Source organism: Colius striatus, chromosome 5 (genome assembly GCF_028858725.1).
Source record: "Colius striatus isolate bColStr4 chromosome 5, bColStr4.1.hap1, whole genome shotgun sequence".
NCBI classification, from domain to species: Eukaryota; Metazoa; Chordata; class Aves; order Coliiformes; family Coliidae; genus Colius; species Colius striatus.
In genome coordinates, this window is record NC_084763.1 from 59,064,531 (window position 1) to 59,087,292 (window position 22,762).

General features: G+C 45.3%; 1 protein-coding gene across 4 annotated transcripts in view; it reads left to right on the forward strand.

The window, feature by feature from the left end:
- Positions 1 to 22,762, forward strand: part of SMARCD3 (SWI/SNF related, matrix associated, actin dependent regulator of chromatin, subfamily d, member 3) — a 65,920-nt gene that overhangs the window by 22,367 nt on the left and 20,791 nt on the right. For all 4 annotated transcript variants that reach the window (XM_061996979.1, XM_061996980.1, XM_061996978.1 and 1 more), the window contains 3 exons: positions 6,663 to 6,880; positions 10,743 to 10,785; positions 18,756 to 18,878. In XM_061996979.1, coding sequence (XP_061852963.1) covers positions 6,663 to 6,880; positions 10,743 to 10,785; positions 18,756 to 18,878 — 384 coding nt within the window. The remainder of the gene's footprint in view (positions 1 to 6,662; positions 6,881 to 10,742; positions 10,786 to 18,755; positions 18,879 to 22,762) is intronic.

A 22,762-nucleotide genomic window follows, 5' to 3' on the forward strand; every position in this document is an offset into this window, starting at 1 on the left:
TCTTCTTTTCTTCTTCTTTTTTTTCCGTTCTTTTTCTTACTCTAACGGATCTCTTCTCATATAGCCTTGAGAAAGCCCACAGTGCAGATTTGGTCAAAGCTCTTGTCCAGACTGTGACTCAGCTGCAGCAGTCTCCTCTTTGGTGCCTTGTACCGTTGACCTTGCCCGTGTCATCTTCACACAAGCTGCTGAGAAGTTCGTTTTCTTGTCCCTTTTTAATCTACTTCTGTGTCCTTTCTCTGTTCCCACTTTATCTTCCTTCCAAAACCAATCTTCTTGCCTTTTATACACAAGATACACCTATAAAGGTCTATGTCCCTTCTGAACTATCAAGTCGTATCTGTATTTACAATACACTTGCTGTCAGCTCAGATCACCTTCTTTTTCCCATAGCGATCTTGTTCTTTGTCCTCTGTGCCATGCTTAAGAAGCTCTTCTGTTAATAAAAGTCCTTACCCATATTTATTTTCTGCTAATATGTGTTTTTTCATAGTGCCTGCAGATCTCTACAGTTTAATATTAGTTAACACACCAAGACTGCTAATCTCCACAAACCTGAACATCACTTATGTGACTCCTTTGCTTATCCTTGGTCTTCTTTTTTTGCCAATTATCTACCTCTCAAATCCGGTCACAGAATTTTATGATGAGTGCAGAAACTGTGTTACACAGAGTGGCATTTAGTGCAGTGAAAAAGGGTCTCAAGTCATGTCGTCACTTAAACGAATATTCAATATAGTGACAAATAACTTGTTGCCAATGTTAAAATAGGCAAAAAGATGAATATGGTGCCCCAAGGACGTGTATGGAGTAGCTAGTACATTTGTAAGGGATTTGGAAAAGGGGACGAGCAAGTTTTGCATCGTCCCGTGTATTGCTGGGTTTTAAGTGAACTGTAATCATCCAGGAGGAAGGCTTGGATGGCACTGTGTGCTGCCTAGGGTGTAGCAGCAACCAGTGCTGCTTAGACAGCAAGTCATCTGTCAGCCTGGCTGAGAAATGGGGCAGAGAATAATATACAGAAGGGACTGTAAATCCGTGGCAGATGCTTATAAGAATGTTTCTCTGATTTTGGTCATCTGAGTGACTACAAGCAAAATGAGGGGTAGCTCAGAGGGCAGGAGCAGGGGGAGGCCTGTGAAGACTTTATCAGTAAGAGAATGGGAGGTTTGTAAAATTGGTGTTATCTAAGGACGGAGACTGGTTGTGAAAGTTGTAAAATCTTTGTTCCTGGAGGCTTTTAGACTTCTGTAGCCAGTGCCTACCAAAGGTGAGGGAGGTACTGGTGATATTTATTTGAGATGAGGAAGGACTGGATCACCTCAAGGATTCATGTTTCACTATACCATAAAAATTGTACTTTATTAGAATGGGAAAAAATAAAGATGTTCTCCCAAAATTGAACAGCAATCTGTTTTAAGTGGAGAAAAGTGACTGTTCCTACCAGCCAGTCATCAGTTTGTAGAGATAACTGTGAGAAGTAGCGAGGTGAGGAGAGTATTGGGTTTGAAAAAAGTAGAACTTTGCTCCTGAGGAATATCCCAGTACCTTTTATGTTATCATGAGTATAAATACTGCTTTTTCAGAGCATGTCTCAGCTAACATGAGAAAGGCTGGAAAGAGCCTCCTGAGCTGTTGGTTTTGGGCAGTTTATTCCACTTCCCTAGCACAGGACTGCCTGAGTGGCTCTGCTGGGACACTGGTTGGGGAACAGGTCCTGGGATGTAGTCCTTGGTTTGCTGTATACGTGTTCCCTATTTTGTTAAAGAAGGAGCTTTTGGGGTGAGTGTAGAGCAGCCTGGAGAAATCAAGGAACCTTTCTGCAGTGGCAAGATGTGATTGGGAAGGTACTTGCAGGAGGCTACTCGAGCCCTGTCTGTGGATGTTATTTACATAGGTTAGTTCACTGGTGCCTTCCTGAAGTAACATAAACTTTTAGCGTTTAGGATATTTTGTGTCAAGAATTTTTGCAGCTTATCTTACCTATGGAAGTATCCAGTCCTGCCACCTGTTGCTTAATTCTTGTAAGAGACGAGATAGCAAACTGTTGGTGAGCCTCCTCTCTCCCCATGCTAGCCACAATGCTGCAGACATCTCTTACTACCTCTCCTCTCCCAAAGCCCTCCTTTTTAGAGAGTCAGGAGGTGCATTCCGGTAGTTCTTCACACAAAATCTGTTCCATATGTTATATCACAGCAATAATCAGATATATGAAAACAGGCAAGCTGATGTAAGTCAAAGATGGTGTATGGGGTTTATTAGTTGCAGTCTCACAACCAGTTTAGTTTTTCACTTGGTTGCATTCAAGTGACATCTGTGATTCTCCGAGTCTGTCAAGTGCTTCTTTTGAGGTGTGGTGTCTGAGTATTCCGAGCTGTGAATGGACATGCCTGAAACAGAAAGGTGGTCACTGAAGGTCTCAAGTTGCAATTACTAGTTCTGTAAATGGGATATTTTCTAAGTTAAAGGTTTTTGGATCGTTGTGAACGTTATTTAAAAACAAGTGGAACCTGAATCGCTTGGACCTTGATTCTAAGATGTGAGAGCTGTTGAGAAATGAAGGAAGGTGAATATGGCAGACAAGCAAGAAGAATTGCAGTGCTGATGTTTCTGCTTACTAAATCTCTCAAAGATTCATAGACGTTAAAACCCCTCCAGGACCTGTATGAGGTAACATCTGTAGTTAGAGGAGAGGAGACAAGCCGTCTACAACTTTTTTTCTTGTATTTCTAAGAGTCCAATTTGAAATGGCACATTCAGCTGGGAGACCGTTTATGCAGTCAGAAGCCTGTTGTCATCAGACAGTGTCATTCTAGTCTAAATTTCATTACTGTTCCAGATACTTCTGGTTGACCCATTCTTACCTCCAGACAGCATGTGGCATCTCCTCTTGCTTATCTTCATGCCTTATAGAAATCAGTAGGTACTGTAATGCCTTGACATGTTCTGTTCCCTACCCAAGGTAGCTTCTGATTTTAGTTTAAATAAATATGCAATGTCTATACTCAGTAATTGTTGTTGTTGTTCTCCAAATCCGTCAGTTTCCTTGTTAATGAGAAGCCTGCGGCAGCTCCTTTGTGCCATCGGAGTCATCCTGTACAGGCAAGATGGACAGTTTGTGTCTGTCAGGAGAGGAATTGCTGTGGGTGCAGCTCAATGCTCCATTGCATTGCAGGGGTTCTCTGCTCAGGCCCTTGCTGATGCACTCCTAGGTGGTTTTGCTCTTCTTTTCTTGACACTTTCTTTTACTTGTCAGTTCTCCAGGTTATTTTCCTCTATCTGATGTGTTCAGACAGGAACCCTCTTTTTTTCTTCTCCCTCTTTTTGACTACTGTGATGTTAACATCCCTTGAGAAGAGATTCTGCAGAAGAAATACATAGGAAAGCACCACTCCCATGTCATCTCATTCCTACCATCAGACAGGAGAAGTTCACTTGAAGAATGAGGAAGAGGAAAGAGGCAGTCCTCTGATCTGACAGGAGGTTCACACAGGAGAAAGTAGAAAAGCCAAATGCCTAACTTGGGAGACTGGGAAGATAGTGACAGGGACTTGGCAGTGGTTGCTGGGGAGGTGGTGTGCTCATGGCACTGACTGTGTGCTCAGCTTTGGAAGGGTTAAGTCAGGGCAGTCAAGTGCTGTGTACAGGAACGCTGGCAGTCGGCAGAGTTCTCAGGGACCAGTGTGCGTGCACAAACTACTGGTTGTGTGCCTTTCTCTGTCTGCCCTACTGTTTGGCCTTGCCTCACTGCTCTGCTGGCAGTTCTGTTCTACTCTTTGTTTCATCTTCTCAGAGCTATGGGAGTGGTCCCTTCAGCTGGGGACATTACATGGTCTTCCTCACTTCTCATGGCCCACAGTGGTTTTGCCCTCTTCCTGTTAAGTGCTTGAAGTGTTTCAGAGTAATATATGCACATGGAGTCGATGGAGGACAAAAGGGGACAGGTCTTTGGGTAAGAGCAAAGTTGGGTTGGGTAGAGTGGTGTAGGGTCAATGGTTTCCCAGGACAGAGAGTGCATTGCTGTTGGTTTGCACTGCAGCCTTTCCCATGGGTGAGAGGGATTCAGGAATGATTCCGTCCCTGTGTGGAAGGGGGAAGAGACAGATCCTGCCCCACAGACAGATCCACCTTCACCATCTCTTTCAAAAGACGTAGTGGTTTTGTAACACTCTTAGTAGCAAGGCTTTTAATATTTTAACATTGGTATTGTGAATCATCCAGTATCTTGTCTGTCACTGACTTGTCCTGCCTGTGTGTTTGAGAGCAAAATAAGCTTTTAGATAAGGTAAAGTACCGCTTGCATGTTCTTTTAGGAAAGTTTAGATAAAGCATTTCTATACTGGGAGTTGGGTGAGCTTGCAGCAGGGAGATGGCAGTGGCCTGGTGACTAATGTTTTATCTATGGATGATATTGGAGATAGGAACGTGAGGAGGGAGGGGAAGGAATGAGGTGGGGTAAGGAGCGAGATTGAATATGCTTCTGCTAGAGTTGTGGCTGTTTTCTCATTTGATGCTTAACAAAGGAAGTTCAAAGATGTCAGACTTAGATTCATAGTAGATTTGGCTTGCTGACCTTGTTCTCCAGGCCTTAAGGTGTCCTTTATGGAAGCAGAAAAGCGGGCCTGCAGTCTGACACTTGTGGCCAGGCAGTCTCAAGGACAGAAGAACATGACATTGCTGTGCTCAGGATCTTGTCTTTTCTGAATCACTGTCAAATGCTCCTCAGTTGACTGACAGGCAACAGCAGGCTCAACGGGCTGCTCTTTGCTGGAAGAAGGCCACAATGTGTGAATTAACAAACACCACAGAGATCTTAAATACAAGTTCAAATGAGAAGCATTTTCTAGGCTGTTTGCTGACTCTGCCTGGGTCAGAAGGTGGGGATGAGTGCATGGGAATGGAGAGAGTTGCACTATTCCAGCATTTTTCATAGCTCCTTGTTCATGGGAGAAGGTGTTTCCAGCTCTGCCCAAAGCCTCCGTTTTGTCAGTTTGCCTTCTCTCACTGCCTCTCTGCTCAGTGGCCATGCCCACAATCAGTTTCCTACAGAAATCCTTGCAGTTCCATTCATGCATACAAGCATAAGGAATATATAAGACTTGTGATGATCGGGGGGGGGCACTGATCTGGGGCTTTGGGTACCACAGTGAATTTGGATAATTGATACGGAGGTGCAGTTGCAAATTATATCTAGAGTGATATATATTTAATCATATCTTTGGAAAGTATTAAAGGACAATATAAAGACAAAATAAACTAGTTTTTAGAAATTATTTATTTTTATTTCTTAACAGTGTAAACCACACTTTCCTCCCAGCCCTGTGCTGCACACCCTCTGGGGTGCACACACCTCACTTTGGAGACCACTGGTGCACTTCCCCCAAGTACTTTCTCAATTTTCAACTCTTGCTAGCTTGAAGAAGTTTCTGAGACAAGTATGTTTTCCCTGTCAGCAGCACCCCTTTGGAAAGGCTGACTCCTCCCTCTGTGGCAACCTACTCCCTTCTGGTTGTCTGTGAGCTTGCCTTCTTCCGGCCTTCTCTGACCACTGCAGTTAATGTATTCTGGAAGGGGCAGTGAACAGTCAATCACCAACTGTCCTTTCCGGGACATTTAAAATTGTACAGAGCTCTAGCAAATGACTCCGTATATTACCTGAGAGCCCCTCTTTCCAGATGGAAAGTTGTAGTGTATTTGCTTTTACTTATGTGGATGCAGTTCCATATCTTAGTAATTTATGTGCCAGTCATTGAACTTTTTCAGGCCTAGTCTATCGTTACTGAACGGCAGGAGCCAGAACTGCACGTAGCATTCAACATGTGCTCAAGCCACGGACAGTGGCAAAGTGATGTTCTCTGTTTCTTTCCTGTCCTTTCTTTTGTTTAGTGGCTTGTTTTGGGCTCTAGGAAGCAGGACACAGATGAGTTTACTATGTGTCTTGTACAGCACTAAGCTTGTGCTTTGACCCAGAGTGTCTCTCCAGAGTATGCTGATGTCAGTGTAAATGTCAGGACTCCAGAATGCCTACAGGGTCTGCTGACAAACTACCACAGACCTTTTTTTTTTTTTTTTTTAATTGTATAGGCCTGATCAGAGGCGTGACCTTTTCTGAAAGGATTCTTGTCACTTTGTGAACTTACACTGCTCTCTGGTGTAGGTGAAAGAGAGGGCTCGTAACCGAAGGTGTTTTATCATGGTGTTTTCATGGCTCACCCTGGGTTGCTACAGTCTTCTTACTGATCCCAACAGCCTGCTAGTCAGTGCAACATCTGACGCACCGTGGATGTGAGCTTGTAGCTGTGGTTAACGCATGAGCGGCACCAGTTTGGGCTGTGTGTGGCTGCCGTGGAGCTTTTTCTTCGGTCTGAAGGCAGAGCTTTCTGCTGTGAGCTGGCCCAGATATGCTACTGATCACCAAGGGTTTTCCCAAGCCTAGTATTTTTCCTTCCTCTTTCCTATCTACTTTGTCACTGAATTCCTCTTTAGGACATCCAGGAAACACCAGTCCAGAGCTCATGTGCTCTGTATTACTACTCAGGGCTTGTCAGGATGGTCAAAATGGGGAACTTGCTGGAGCCAGTGTCTGATTATTTATAAATGTCTTTGCAGCTGAAGGAACAGGGACCAAACTGGCTCTTCTTTCTGTTTCACTCCTTCTCTAGCGACCTGGGATGCCATCAGGAGCTCGAATGCCCCATCAGGGGGCTCCCATGGGTCCCCCAGGCCCCCCATATGTTGGAAGCCCCTCAGTGCGACCTGGGATGCCCCAGGCTGTGATGGAAACGACACGCAAACGCACTGCACCGCAGCAGGTCCAGCAGCAGCAGGTGCAGCAGCAAGTGCAACAGCAGCAGCAGGCCCCACAGAACCGAACCAGGAGGTGAGTGTTCTGGGGAGAAACATGGGGGGACAATTTGAGAAAGAAAAACCTGTCTCTTTTTAGCAATAGTTAAGAATTTTAAGATCGAATGAGATGGAGTAGAAGTTACATATTTTCAGTTCCTTAAATCAGAAAAAAATGTTGGTAAATTTTAGTGTCTGCTTTGGTTGTGAATGGTTTTGGAAAAGCTGACCTTTACTGACGTCTGGTCTCACAGTTAGGATGCTGTTCCCTCACAGGTTTATCAGCGCGAAAGTCCAGCTGCTACAGTAACCCTTTAAAGTTAATGAGCACTTCTTTTTCAATCCAGTACAATTAGTGTGTTATTTGTTATCTGTTCTGTTTAGTTGCTCGGATTTCTGTCTGGCTAACAAAATGGTTTGTAAGCGAGACAAGTGGAAAATGTTTTTTGGTTAGTCACGTGCATGCTTGTGCTATGGTCACTCAGGAGGGTGGTCATAAAGCTTGCAAGTGTCACGGGCGTTCCTACATGTAAAGTAAACAGAGATGCATGGGAAAAAAAAATCATGGGATGAGAGGGATTTGCTAAAAGGAAAGCTCTTTTAAAACTGTGCTCACTTTGCACAGTGCTGAATGCCTTCTCTCTTAAATAACAGTTCACTGATTTCTTTTGCAACTTATTAAATCCCAGCAGTCTTGAGTTCCAAGTGTGAGCCAGCTCCTGATAAACACATAGGATGCTGTCATCTAGGTTGTCTGCCTTCTGCAAAATCACGATAGGTGTATAAACAGGTTGAGACAGTGTTCTGGTGGTCATTGTTACCTAGCTGTGAGTAGAACAGGACTCCCTAAGCTCAGCGCTTCAGGACCCCTGCTCTCTCCAGGTTGTATGCCTTGGATCAGCAAGCCAGAGCGGGGAATGCTTGTATCCGAGATGCATCTGGGAAAGACACCAATCCTGAGAGTGTTAATACATGATGATTGAATAAAATTGAGTGCAGAAGGAATGCGTGTGAGTGCAGCACATGAGCATGGGAGATGTGTGTACATCTTGGAGGCCTTGCCGAACGCTACTCAAAATGCACATTCCACAGCACCTGGAAGGTGCCACCCAGGAGGAAACCGCACAAAATAATGTCTAACCTTCAAGTACACGTGATAGAACCTGAAAATTTGCCTCTGCTGGATAATTAAGGTAAACTTTAGTCCCTAACCAGTTGCCAGGGATCATTAAAGAAGAGTATTTTCTAAACGTTGATGGCCTATAACTCACAGAAGGGAGAAGTTCCCAGTCCCCACTTATTGTCTTTGTTGCTTCTAATTTGGAACCCATCATCGGTCCATCCTGTAGTGAGTCCAGCTCACACCAGTGCTTGCTCGGTACACAGGAAAGTTTCTCTGTTTCTTCTGTCATGCGTTCCCTCCAGGTAATGTGCTGGATGTTTTCCCCTCGTTGATTTCCACTTTCCTGTCATTTCCCATTAGAAATGTTTTTGTTTTTTCAGACAAGCTTTTCTGGCCCCCTGTGTCCAGTTCTGTGAGTAACTGAGTCCTCTGGCACAAGCGGGCCAAGAAGGTGTAGTCCCTCTCTTGGCAGGTTTGATTGTGACAAAAGTCTCATTTCTGTAATAGACCCTTGGAGAGCTGGTTGAGGCTCAAGCTGTTGAGGATTTTTGGCTGGTTTGTTACCCTCTTTTTAATTGTAAGCCTTTGGGATTTTGTGGGAGCGTGCATATCCCATTTCCCTTTGTGTTTCAGTGCAGGTTTGACATTGTGAGCTGTGGAAGGTGGTAGAGCTTTACAGCATGTAACACTTCAGTCCCATTATTCCCATTATTCCGGTGCTTTTAAAGGGGGACATTGTTCACCTGTGAAGTTGGGTCTGACTGTAGATGAATTTTCTGCTCCCGAGGAAGGATGTGGTTTGCATCTCCAAGCACAAATAGTTCCTCAGGCTTGGCTTGTATAGGGATGGGGAAGAATCTAATAACCTGATATTTCAGGCCAGGCTTATTCTTAGCAATCTTAGGAAGAGGGAGTATGCCACATTGATGCATGTGGAAACAGCTTTTACGTGGACATGGCTGATGGCAGAGTTCCCGTATGAAAACAGTAAGGAGGAGCATCCTTGTGACATGACAGAGCAGTGGCAGGCAATTTGCTTTCTCCTATTTGTCTGTCACAGATGAAGTGATTAATCTCCTGCTTCAGATAAAGGCCTCACAAATTACAGAGGTAAAGAATAAAGCCTGAATTTCTTGTTGGAGAAAGCTAGGTGACAAGTTTGGTGGACACAAACAGTTCTTAGAATCTGAAGAATTCAAAAGTCAGTGTATTTGTCTGTCTTTCTGAGGGGTACCGTTGCTTAGGCACATGTATATTTGTGTGTATGTATACAAACATAAGTGCAGGGTCCTGCATCTGGGAACAACCCCATGCACCAGTACAGGCTGGGGGTCGAACTGCTGAAGAGCAGCTCTGCAGAGAGAGTCCTGGGAGTCCTGATTGATAATAAACTAAATATGAGCCAGCAACGTGCCATCGTGGCCAAGAAGGCCAATGGCATCCTGGGATGCATCAAGAAGAGTGTGGCCAGCAGGTCGAGGGAGGTTCTTCTCCCCCTCTACACTGCTTTGATGAGGCCTCATCTGGAGTCCTGTGTCCAGTTCTGGGCTCCTCAGCTCAAGAGGGACAGGGAAGTGCTGGAGAGAGTCCAGCGCAGGGCCACCAAGATGATCAGGGGACTGGAACATCTTTCATATGAGGAAAGGCTGCGGGAACTGGGGCTGTTTAGTCTGGAGAAGAGGAGATTGAGGGGTGATCTTATTAACATTTATAAATATCTAAAGGGTGGGTGTCAGGAGGTTGGGACATCCCTTTTTTCTATGGTAGATAGTAACAGGACAAGGGGTAATGGGATGACGCTGGAACACAAAGAGTTCCACTTAAACATAAGAAAAAACTATTTCACCGTGAGGGTGACGGAGCAGTGGCACAGGCTGCCCAGAGGAGTTGTGGCGTCTCCTTCCTTCGAGGTCTTCAAGACCCACCTGGACATGTTCCTACGTGACCTGATCTAGGTGAACCTCCTTCTGCAAGGGGTTTGGACTAGATGGTCTCCAAAGGTCGCTTCCAACCCCTACCATTCTATGAGTCTATGAAACACAGGTATGTTTTTATAGCATAGGTGTATAAATATGTTTGTGTTTGGGTAGAGGCACATTACTTGTGTACACTGCAAGAGCACACTTACCTCCCACCCACGTGTACGTTCCTAAAGACGAGCAGATATGGAGCCGTAAGTCCGCTTGTCGTTGCATGTCTTGCAAATGCATTGCAATAAAACAAGTGTATATGTAGGGAAGGGTGTGTGTATATATCTGTGTTTTCATACATCTTGTGAAATACACATATATGTGTGTGTTTTCATGAGCACTTGATTCTGGGTGTGAATGAATGAATGCGTGGCATCTGTTTAGGGAAGTTCACATTCTGTTTAGAGGCACCGAGCCACTGGGATGTGCATATGCATAGGTGTATCCGTGCACACCTCCACACGTGCGGACTGTCTTCCCACACACTTCCTCTGGATCCACAGACAGCATGTGCACATGCACTTGCATATATTGCTGCCCTGCAGCACAGAGGATGCTGCAATCAAAGAACTTACAGATTTCTTTCCAAGATGCATAACAGACAGCCCTGATCTGTTCTTAGCTAACTGCCTTCCAGGCTGCTGAGAGAAGGGGTCCTAAGTCCTGGGCATGGGTGAGACCCTTTTGCTGATGCATGCACAGCTGTGCACCAGCATGTGGAGATGTCAGGATAATTTAGCAGGTGGCCTCGTTACTCCTAGATCTGTCACCATGGTAACGTGTTTTTTTCTTTAAAAAATGTACAGTGCCAAGAGGAGGAAGATGGCTGACAAAATTCTCCCTCAGAGGGTGAGTCGCTTTCATTTCCTATTCCCTTCACAATCAGTTCAGCATCTCAGTATAATGAGTAGGATTTTAGAAAATACTTTCACTTTTTGTTTAAAAATCTAATTAAAAAGTAAGTAGTCAGTGGGTGCAAGCGTGGGGAGCAAGGCTGGGCTGGGCTGTGGGCTGGGAGGGAGCGCGAGTGCCGCCCGGCCTGCGCGCCCCCGGCGCCGGGTTAGCCGGGCCAGCACTGCCGCTTGCTGGATGGACGCCGGTGCTGGGCTGCGCTGTGCTGCGGCGCCGGGGCTGCTGCCTCACCAGGGTGGCTTTGATCAATGTTTGAGGCTCGCCAAAAGCTGTCTGGGAGTGCAGCTGTGCCGGAGGAGATGGGCTTGCCCTCGGGTCTCTCTGGCCTAGCAGAGCTGATGGCTCCTGATGTTTGTAGCTGTGTTACAGCAGGGCTGAAATGAGCCTGTGTAAACAACAGAGTTCAACAGGCCCGCCTTGTCCGGAGAGTTGTTAATTCTCTTATCCCTGGGGATATATCTAGCTTTTAGTGCCTGCCTGTGCTCAGTCCTCAATGCTTAAATCTCCACATTCCGTTTTAAACGTTAGAATTTCTCTCTGCTTCCCTTCTCTTTTGTGATTCCCAGACTTTTCCATTCGTGTGCCCTCTTCGGTGCAGTTCCCCCAAAACCTTCTAGGTCCCAAAACGCAAGCTTCCATAGTCTTCAAAGCACACACCCTCGTCACACTCTAGTCCCAGTTTCTGGTGGGTTCTGGCTTCTGGTGCTTTTTTCCAGGCTCAGAGCCCCTTTGACAGATGTGTAGATCTCATCTTTTCTGAGCCTACCTCTCCACTGCTAGTGTAAAACCCAAAGTAGCTGGCAGCCTCCAGATTCTCTTTTGCGACATTCCACAGTTCCTAGTGCCTGCCACTCGAGGAGGTGAGCCCACTGTGGTACTCCCGATGCCATTTTATCACCAGTTCTGTAATTCCTGCCACCCTCCGAAAGAACAGCCTCTCATAGGGTCACCTCTAGTTCTCTTACACTGCTGCATCGAAAGGATGAAGCTACTGCTAAATCCAGACCTTTGAACTGCTTGCAGCCTCTATGGTGTTTGTGTTAAAGCCTCATTCCTGCTCTACTTGGAGCCTGTACTTTCCTAAACGTAAAGCTACGTTTCCTGTGCTGTCAGTCCCGTCTGTCCCACACAGATTGTCGTCACAGGCAACACCACCTCTCGCTTCAAACATCACATCTATTTCAAGGTTTTTTTGTGGTTTTTTTTTTTTTTTTTTGATCTCTTGAAAGATGAAAAGGTCTCAGAACAGAGGTAACCAAACTTTTTTGGCAATGGAAGACTTGTGCCTCAGTTTAGCCATATTGTATCCATGCTAATCCTTTAATAGGTACAGCCTTATTCAAGGATGTCAAAACCTGTACAGCTGCTAGCACCTTGCAGAGCCGTGCTCCCACCAAGGCTTCTGGCCTTGCAGTATCTCTGCTGCTGTCAGCCAGTAATCTGAACACAACACCGAGAGTTCTGTCTGCAATGGAGTTTTTATCAGTGCAGCTGGAGTGCTGGTACCAATGGTAGGACATTGTGTCTGGATTGAGGTGCTCCATTAGGCAGCAGTCAGTGTGTCAGAACCTCCTTATGCTCACGGTTCATGGGATGAGAGAATGCTGTGTTCACTGGTGTCAAGTTGAGGCTTTGCACGGGTGGTTGTGGAACGCACGTGAAACACAGGGCAAAACTTCCAGCTTTCTGGAGCTACTCCTGGAGTATTTTCCAGCCAGCCAGCATCTGATACCCACAGATTTTTTGCAGACTCTTGCTTGTGGTTTTTGGGGGGGCTGCGAAAGGGAGAACAGAAGATATTAGATACATTTTACTCTTCAAATATGTCTTATGTAGCAGTGGAAAAGGAGATGGGGTTCTCAGTGCTACATGCTGCACTGCGAGACAGGCAGTTGGCACAGGTAACCTGCCCTTGGACTTCAGGATCTCTGATCAAGCCTGTGCTATAGCACTGCAGTGTATTGCTGGATGGGTAGGGTTACTCAGCTGCTACACTTCACCTTTTTGAGAAGGATTTAATTTTGCATGGGTGTAATGGTACGAGAAAGTTCAACCTAGTGAACTATTACATGTAGGAAGATGGGATTATGGAGCTGCAGGGGACCTCCTGGCACATCCAGTCTGATTTCTTCTGTCAAGGAAGCTGTGATACAACGGCTGCCTCAAGGCTAGTCAGCTTCCTTAGCTAGGAGATACTTTAGATCCGGCAGTATTTTTTTTCTTTTTGGATGGGCTTGACAAGGCAAGTGTTTTCAGTTTGCCAAGCAACAGTTGCTCCTTACAATTCTAATCCTCACAGCCCTTCATTACATTAATTCCAGGCTAAATTCACCTCTTGAACCTCTTCAAACCTACCTCTTCGGTTTCAGATACGTGCATAGTTTTGCAGATTACCGGTATCACCAGTGCTTGAACACCACTAATGCATTTCTGTCGGTACTGGAAATAGCTAACCATGCAGATGGGGATCACGTCTTATGACTTACCACATTGGTACAGTATATGGTCATTATGTGCCAGTTCTTTATCGCATACTGTTCTTGTTCTAATCCCTATTTCTGAGACTTAACTAGAGGTTCCCTTTATGACTGAATGTCAAATACTTTCCTTACGTGCAAGTCAGTTGGATCTACTGCATATCTTTTGTCTGAAATGCAGTTTTAATGTAAAGAAGCCCAGGCTGCCCTACTGCACTGTAACAAGGCTTAGCATTTTTCACGATATATTCAACATCGATTCCAGTTCTGTGCAGTAGGCTACACCTCACCCCAATGTCCTTACCTCTGGGTCCTTCCCTTGTTCTTGAGTCACCAAAACCCTCATTCAGTTTCAGAAAAGTTCATAGGCATCTTCATTCACAGCTGGGGACCTAAATCTCTGGAGCTGATGCGGCCTTTGTCACCCAAGTCTCAACCTCATGCCACAAACCATAGAGAAACATGACTGCACGTCAGATTGCGTCTTTTTCTTATTTTCTCTTGGTTCTGAGTTACTACATTTTTTTCCCAGGCACCATGACTGTGATTCACTGTTTTGTTTCTTCATCTTCCTTGCCTACCCATTCTGATGCAGAATCTCAGCTGAAAGTTGATCTGACTCTGTAGCTCTCTGTCTCTCTGCTTTTCCTTACTTAACTTGCTGAGAGGAGTGCAACTTTGAGACAGAAAACTGCTTCTCCTTCAGTGGCACTTTTGTCTCTTATACTGGCTACTGTTCTTCACACTGGGCCTCAGACTCCTGACAACAGAGGCACGTAAGTCTGAAGTACTCACTTTGTCTGCCCTAATGCTGTCTCCCATACCTCTGTGATCAGCGAACAGCCAGCAATGGACAAGGATTGAGCCTGGTATTACTCGAAAAAACTAGACCCATTCAGCATCATGGTGCTCGACAGGCTTCATCTGAGGGTGCTGAGGGAACAGACCAACATCTTTGCAAGGCCACTCTCTTTGAAATATCCTGGAAATTCGGGCAGGTTCCTGGTGCATCCATCTGTGTAAAAGGCCGAAAGAAGAATCCGATGAACTGCAGCCAGTAGGCCTCACTTTGGTCCCTGGGAAAATCACAGGGCAAGTGCTCTGCCAAACACATTTCCGAACACATGAAGGAAAAGGTAACAGGAAACAGTAGCTGTGGATTTAGCAAGGGTAAATCGTGCCTGGCCCTCCTGATTGCCTCCTCTGATCAAATGGCTGGGTCTGTGAGAAAGAGATAGCAGTGGATGTAATGTACCTTGGGACACTTTGATTGAGGTGAGTGGACAACCATGTGGTTTGGTGATTTGACTTAGAGGGTAGTGGCCAATAGATTGCACTCTACCCAGAAGACAGTGACAAGCAAAGTGCTGCAGGGATCTCTCCTGGCAGCTGTTCAGTTTAGCATCTCTGTCAATGACAGAGGAGGCGGTGGTGTGCTTGCTTGCAAAATTTGCAGGTGATATCAAATCGTGGGGCGGGGGGAACCAGTCAATATGCTTGTGGACAGGGTGGTGGTTAGGGAGAGCAGGACAAGATGGGGAAGGAGCCAACAGGAACTTAATGACATTCAACAAGGCTAAACACAAAGTTCTTTGTTGAGAAAGTGGGGAGCAGTAAGCTCTTGCTGGGGCTGCCTGTCTGGGGAGCAGCACTGCAGGAAAGGCCCTGGAGGCCCCTGTGACAAGTGAGCTGAATATGAACGTGTGCTCTGGCAGCAAAGATGATCAACAGCGTCCTGGGCCATGTGAACAGGAACACAGCCAAGAGATTGAGGCACTTTGTCACCAATACTTTGCTCAGTACTCATTAGCTCACAGCTAGAGCACTGCTTCCAGTTTCATGACCCTCAATTCAAGAAAAATATTGGCAAACTGGACTGAATTCAGCAGAGGGCTATCAGATTGATCAGAGGGCTGAATCAACCCATCAGGACAGACTGAGAGAACTTGCCTTGTTCAGCCTGCAGGAAGGATGGCTCTGAGGGGACCTAACAGCAGTTGGCCAGATCCCAGGAGAGGATGGTCGAGATTGAGCCAGGCTTTCCATTGGAGCATGGCAGGAAAATGAGAGCCAGCAAACATAAGCTGAAACAGGAGAGGAACTGGTTATGTGTAAGGAGAAACTTTTTCACAAGAGGACAGTCAGGCATTGGAATTCAGGGAGATTTGGGGATTTCCATACCTGGGGATTTTCAAACCCTGACATATCCTCATCATTGACCCCACTTTGAGTAGGAAGTTGTTCCAGAGGCCTCCTTACATCCCTTCGAGCTGGTACCTGTGATCCAACTGCTGTTCCATAGAACATCTCTGGCAGAAATCAGCAGAAATGTTGCTTTTCTGTGCTATCTGTCTCCCTGCTCTAAAGCTGATGCTTTTCCTTGCTGATTGACTTGGTGGTCTCCTCTTCAGTTGTTTCTTTGAACTGTATGCCTCAGAGGTTTGGCCGGGTCATAGGTGCTGCCCGGCCACTCAACATAAAGGAGGTACTGAATTGCTTTCGCTAGAACTTTGAGAGTAACTCATAATGACTCCTCATAATCCTAATTTGGAGATGTGACCTATCATCCTCCTTTATGTAATTAAGCATTCAAATATAAACAGCGTAGAGCTTAGGCACTTGCACTGTGCATCTGCTGTAGGTAGTAAAAAACTTGGCTGAGGATCTTACCAGGCTTGTCAGACTTGGTGGGAGCAAGAAGCTTTTGTTACTTCTCTGAAAGATGGAAATTATAGACCAGCCTAATTCTAAGGAAGTTGCCAAATCTCTTTTAATTAGTGTCTGAAAATTATTTTTGTCTTAGAAGCAAATTACTGAAACCGTTTTTGCTTGTCGTGCTCAGATAGTGAAGAATACAGCTCCGACTGTTGTTTCCTACCTGAAATGGATCAAATTCCAGTGGTTTTTTTGTGGGGTACCCTTAATGATAGGCAGCTTTCACCTGGAAAGAAACATCTATCTGAAGGGCACACTCTTCTTCATTGTTTTTTGGTTTGTGAAGGAATTTTTAATTGACTGCAGTAGAGCACGATTAATTTCCTCTGTGTGGAAGGAACTGAGGAATCTTTTCTTCTGTGTGGGACAGGATAAAAGCATTGGGGTATTTTGTTGGGTCTAAAGATTCGTATTCACTGTAGGGAGGAAGTATTGCCTAGCTGTCTTTATTCTGCAGCTGTCTGGTGACTCCTTGATGTTTCCAGGGCAATGCTTGCTCTTCACGCTTCGCTCTTAAAAATGCTCACCATCTTTTATTGTTCTGCTGATGCTAAGCCTTTGTGAAAGAATTCAAGCAGTTAAAAATACAGTGGTTCAGCTAAAGCTGAACGGAGGGTCTGACTCTGCGGTTTCTGCTTCTCCAAAGTGTTAGTCCTGCTGTACATGGAGGAGGTGTTGTTGTGGCTGGAAACAAACAAATACGGTTGAAAGAGGCATTTATTTGATAGTCTTGATCAATCTAAATAAGGAAGGGAGGAATGGCTCCTTTCCAGGCTGGAAAAGAGAAATATTAAGAAGGAGATGACAAAAAACTGTGCAATGTATGAGCAGCGTGGAGAAGGTGCGTAGGGGATGCCTGCCCACTGCTGCTCCAGCCATGCAAGAAGACGGCATCAAATGAAACTAACAGATGGCCAGTTCAAAGTGAGTAAAAGGAGGTTCCTTTTCCAGATTCCTGTCTAGTGAGGCTCTGGAATGCCTTGCCTCAGGCTGTTGTAGGTACTAAAGGGCAACAACTTTCAAGTGTTGTCAGAGACACAATACTAGGACAGATGAGTTTTGGGATGACCGAGCGCAATACTTCTTATGTCCTCGCAGGACATTGGGAACTGATGTTTGCCCATTCTCTCTCACACAGGTGTTTGTGTCTTCACAGAATTCACAACTCTTCAAATTAACTTGCGCGTCTTACGCACCATTCCTGAATTTTATCACACCTCCATTATTTGCAAAACTGTGTCTGTACACATAAGGAGCTTTTTTCTTAACAGCTCCTCCCAGATACCCTACTGATATTTCAGGTCTACGTCACGGATTCTGTTTCCTCTTCTTTTGGTTTCCAAGGACATTATTCTCTCTTGAGCCAGGGAGCCCAGAACTGGACACAGGACTCCAGATGAGGCCTCAGCAGGGCAGAGCAGAGGGGCAGGAGAACCTCCCTCAACCTGCTGCCCACACTCTGCTGGATGCCCCCAAGATGCCATTGGCTTCTTGCTGCTGCTCATGTTTCTTTGCTGCCCATCAGCACTGCCAGGTCCCTCTCCTGGAGCTGCTCTCCAGCATGTCTCCCCCAGCCTGACCTGGGGCAGGGGATTGTTCCTCCCCAGCTGCGGGACTCTCCTCTCGCCCTAGGTGAACCTCAGGAGGTTCCTCTCTGCCCAACTCTCAGCCTGTCCGGCTCTCACTGAATGGCAGCACAGCCTTCAGGTGCGTCAGCCACCCCTCCCAGTTTTGTGTCATCAGCAACTGTCTTGCACCAGATTGAAACTGTAGACTTCTGATTCTAAAGCAAAACGGGAATACCAGCTAGCTTTTTGTTCCTGTAGAACAGAGGTGTTCAAAAAGTGAAATATTTTAGTTGTATCAGTGAAAGCTAGAGTGAATATCATAGAAATGGACAAGACAGTCCAAAAGATTTATTATAATTACTTACAGTTCTTTTCTTTCATGGTTTGCCATCGTGAGTTATTCCCAACTAAAACACAGCTTTTTCACGTAAGGGTAAACTTGCCCATTTCGAAGTTGATATCGTTAGGTCTTCCTCCCAGCCTACTTCGTAGCACCGCCTCGGCTAACTTCTCTGGAAAAGGGAAAATAAAAGAGATTTTGTTAATAGAACTAATGTAGTTTAGCTGATGTGTTAAAATACCAATAAAAGTTGGCAAGATTTTGAGTTAATACCTCATAGCTGGTCACGTTGAAGCTTTAATGTGAAAGTCAATTTCATTTCAGCCGAGATGTGTTGACAAAGGTCGCCTTCCTAAATGGCAGTTTTTGCTTACAATGGGTAATACTGATTTTTAGAAATTCAGCATGAACACAGGCCCTTTAATTGTAGCCTAGAGAGACCCAACACTTTTTTAGTTTAAACAGGAACAATGCGCTGCGTTTTGCATTGCCAAGAGCGGTGGCTCACAGGCTGCTTGTAGCTAAGCCTCACTTGAAAAAAAAAGAAGCCATGATTCCCTGTGGATGATCCCTGTGGATCCATCTGGAGTCTTCCAGAGCTGGTTAGCTTTAGTTCAGTGCACCGATGTTTCAGTTGTAGGCCTGTACCACACCACTGATACCAGCCCTGCTAACCTGCAACTGCTGTCTTTGAGTGATTCCTCCTGGGCACATCTGTCTAAGGGCTGGGATGGTGTCAGTGTTACCACTCTGGAATGTGGTGGATTGTTGCTTCCAGTACTTGGATGTTCCTTGCTTCCTCCTCAGATCCGGGAGCTGGTTCCTGAGTCCCAGGCCTACATGGATCTGTTGGCCTTTGAACGCAAACTGGACCAGACCATTATGCGGAAGCGTGTGGATATTCAGGAGGCGCTCAAGAGGCCAATGAAGGTAGGTTTTCAAACATTTGTGGATTGAGCTAGGGGGGCAAAAATAATCCTTGCATTGAACGATGGGATGGTCATTGCAGTAAAAGTCCTGTTGGGTTATTTTGAGATAGGTTAGACAAAGCTCCTGAGAATAAGCAAATGGGGAGCAGCATGCTCAGGCAGTATGGGTTGGATGAGTGGATGTTGAAGTGGTTCTAGAGCTGACTGAATGACAGAGCCCAGAGGGTGGTGATCAATGGAGCCAAGACAAGTCGGAGGCCTGCAAACAGTGGGGTTCCACAGGGATCAGTTCTGGGGCCAGTCAACCACAGGCCAGAGCAACCCTCAGCGAGTTCAGTGATGACACCAAACTGGGAGGACTGGCTGATTCACCAGAGACTCTCCTGCCAGGCTGGGGGTGACCTGCTGGAGGGCAACTCTGCACAGAGTGACCTGGGAGTTCTGATTGATAATAAACTAAACATGGACAGCAGTGTCCCCTCATGGCCAAGAAGCCAATGGCATCCTGGGGGCATCAAGCAGAGTGTGGGCAGCAAGTTGAGGGAAGTTCTTCTACCCCTCTCCTCTGCCCTGGTGAAGCCTCATCTGGAGTACTGTGTCCAGCTGTGTGCTCCCCAGCTTGAGAGGGACAGGGAATTTCTAGAGACGGTCCAGTGCAGGGCTACCAAGATGCTGAGGAGTAAACGGTGTACGTCATCAGGTTCACCTTCCTGCTCATAACAGGGTTGTCAAGCCTTGTTGAGTTGAAAATCTCCGAGGATGAAAGTTTCACAGCCTCTTCAGGCAATTCATTCAAATGTTTGGTCACTCTCATTGTGAAAAAATTCCTTTTATGTCTTGTTTAAGTTACTGTGACTGTATTGAATGCTCGTACTTATTCATATAGTAAATCCTACATCAGGAAGAGTTTTGTAGCTGTACGTCTACTGTGAAGTAAAGCTGTCATTCTTTTCTGTACCACAGTAACGGGGATCAGCCATTGGCTCAGATTCCATTCTTTTTGTCGCTGTACAGGTATCTGAAAAGATGTGGAAGGCTTTTATATCTGGTGTTTTTCCAGGGGAAAGACAGAAGAAAATTTGAAATATATCAAGTTACACGAACATGCCCATTTTATAGACAGGAAACCAAAGTGCAAGGGGTGTAACTCACAAGTTTGTAGTCAGAACATGTTGCATGTAGTAGATTGGACTCTCAGAAGGATTAATTTGTCTTAGCTTCTTAATGTGGGTGGAACACCATTGTTTTAAACCAGCTGGAACTTGGCTATGTTTAAAAGTAATGGAAGGCTTAGGCTCACATTTATAAATCTGCAGGAAGATATTTGTTCTGTGGCAAATTCTTTAACTAAGGAATTGACCAGTACATGAGCTTCCACCTCTAAGCTGTGCAATGCTGATATTCAGGGCCTGTAATGGGAAGGTGTACAGGAGGCAAAAATTGTGTGTTTCTATCTAGGGCTCAGCAGACGCATTTTAAATACCAGTTACTCATCTAGTTAACATCTAAAGAATGATCAAACAGATGTTTTTCAAATTACTGTCTAGACTTAGCCTGTAGCAGCTGTGAAATTCAAGACCTGTCAAAATAGAGCTAAGCCTAGATGAATCTGGGTTGTTCTGACGTTAAGAATATTCCTTTTATGATAGTTGGACCACTGGTAACAGCAATAAAAGTTATCTCTGCATTTCCATCTCTTACCAAAGCTCTTGTAATTTTGAAATATTTGCTTTTAAATAGAAGATCTCAAAGTGGAATTGTAATCCTGGGAAAAATGTAGATCAATCTGAACTATGTGATAATAGGGAAGGAATATACAGGACAGAGTTGTCAGCTGAAATTGCAGTTATCATATTGGTCAGAATGATTGAGTTGTAGCTACAAACAGTCTCTTTCAGAACTGCGGGTTTACGGTCTGGTGTTGCTCAGGCTGGTTTTTTTTCTGTCTGAAGACTATTTCTACAGGAGAAATTTTAGGGGGAAGTGTGTCAAACACTTTGAATAGTTGCACTGCTGAATCGGACGGCAGCTATGGGGATTGCTCAGGAAGCAAGGAGACTGTACACTTATGAGGTTAGTCGAAGGGGATGAAGCATCCTTCACCACCTGCCAGCTCACTCCATCACTGTCAGCAACCCCTCTCAGCTGTCCAGATGCTGCCTTGTCTGTTTTCTGCCTGTTGGATACTAGCGTGTTCTCTCCTCCTCTGTCCGTCCTACATTCTTGGAATACATCTGTCTCGAGAGTCTGTGAATTCCATATCCACAGAGCAGCTGCGTGGCAGTGGTTGCAGTAGTCCTTGCCTTGACTTCATGGCAGACCCACCTGCTCAGAATTCCGGGAAGGACTTTTTAGGAGGGAGTCAGGCGGACAGAGCTGTTTGACTGCGTTGTGGCTCTAGGTACAGATACAGCAAGCTCAACGGTCTGAAGGAAACAAAAGCCATATGGCTCAACTCCAGACAAGTAGAGGTCATTAAATAAGAATGCATTACCGAAAATCTGGACATCTATGTCTGTGGTGGACTTCAGGAGTGGGATTTATTTGGCTAAGTATAGACACCTACGTTGTTTTTCTTTATATAAGGAAGCTCATCGCTCTGGGTCCCTTTATAGTCAGGAGATTCAGTTAGTGTAAGCAATGGAATTCAGGGCAGTTATTCTCATGGGGAAGCAGATATTTAAAAGAATATGAGTAAGTCATGCTTTAAAATGTTCCTGTTTCTCTCCACTGTCTGGGATAACTAGTCACTTGTGGACATAAATATAGTTTTTAGACTGAGATGATTTTCATCTCAAGGCTCGAGTCGGAGGTCGCCTGGCCGAAAGAAGAGCATCCAGACCCGTCCCACGGGCAAGGTTTCTACTCTGAGCCTTGGCCCCACAGACAGTAGCTTGGTCTCACCCAAACCAGAGACTGTTATGCAGGGACTGTCACTTTTTCACAGTGAACTGGTGTGGGACATTGAGTTTTCCAGACCTGTGTGCAGTTGTGGTTCCTCAACTGAACCAATCTGTTCCCAGGTTCTCTGTTTTTAGGTTAAAAGAGTCTGAATACAGTCACAATGTCTCTCTTCCTGGTTTTGTGAAGTGAGTTTAATTTCCTACTTTCAGGCTATTGGCTTGTTGGCAGAAGGAAATTGCATTTCTTCCAAAACACTAAGGTTTCTGCCTGGTCCTCTACCCTCTCAGGCAAAACTGGGGGTTTTTGCTCAGCGTGCCTTGTATCTGCAGCACCTCATAACCGAGTGCTGCATTTCTGTCCTTCTGAGAGATTCTCATCTTTTCCGTGTACTGGATTTTCTAAACCTTGAGCATCCAAGGGATATTCTTAGAGGCAGGAGAGCAAATAATTTGTGAAGATTTTTCTATCACACTCTGAACTCTACTGTCATTGAATTCCTGGGATTAAACCTGCGCTCACTTCAGTCGACAGCTGCCTTAGATATCACCCCAATTTGAGCAATGCATCAAGAGAATCTTATTAGGAACTTTCTCATCTTTAATTATCAACCATAAAATTTACAAAATTAAAAAGAAAAAAGGCAAATAGCTTACAGTTTCTACAGCGTGAGGAGATCAGACTGACAACAGAGACATCCTCCAGTTAGTCTGCGGTTATGCTTTGGGAGAATTGGGTTGTGGCTTGTGATTCTTTTTCTGTCCTTGGCCTTAACATGTGGATTGATCTGCAATCACCCAATCTTTCATGGTCGCCTCAGAGTCAGGGGCTTTAGGTGAGTCTGCCTCCTTTTGCACACCCCTGAATTTGGCACTAGGAGTTCCCAGGTTGTCTTCTCTAGACTAATCTGGGGGTTCTTACACGTTATCGAGGGGATGGGATTACCAATGAGACCGCACTAAGGTGTGTTACTGCATTGCTGGT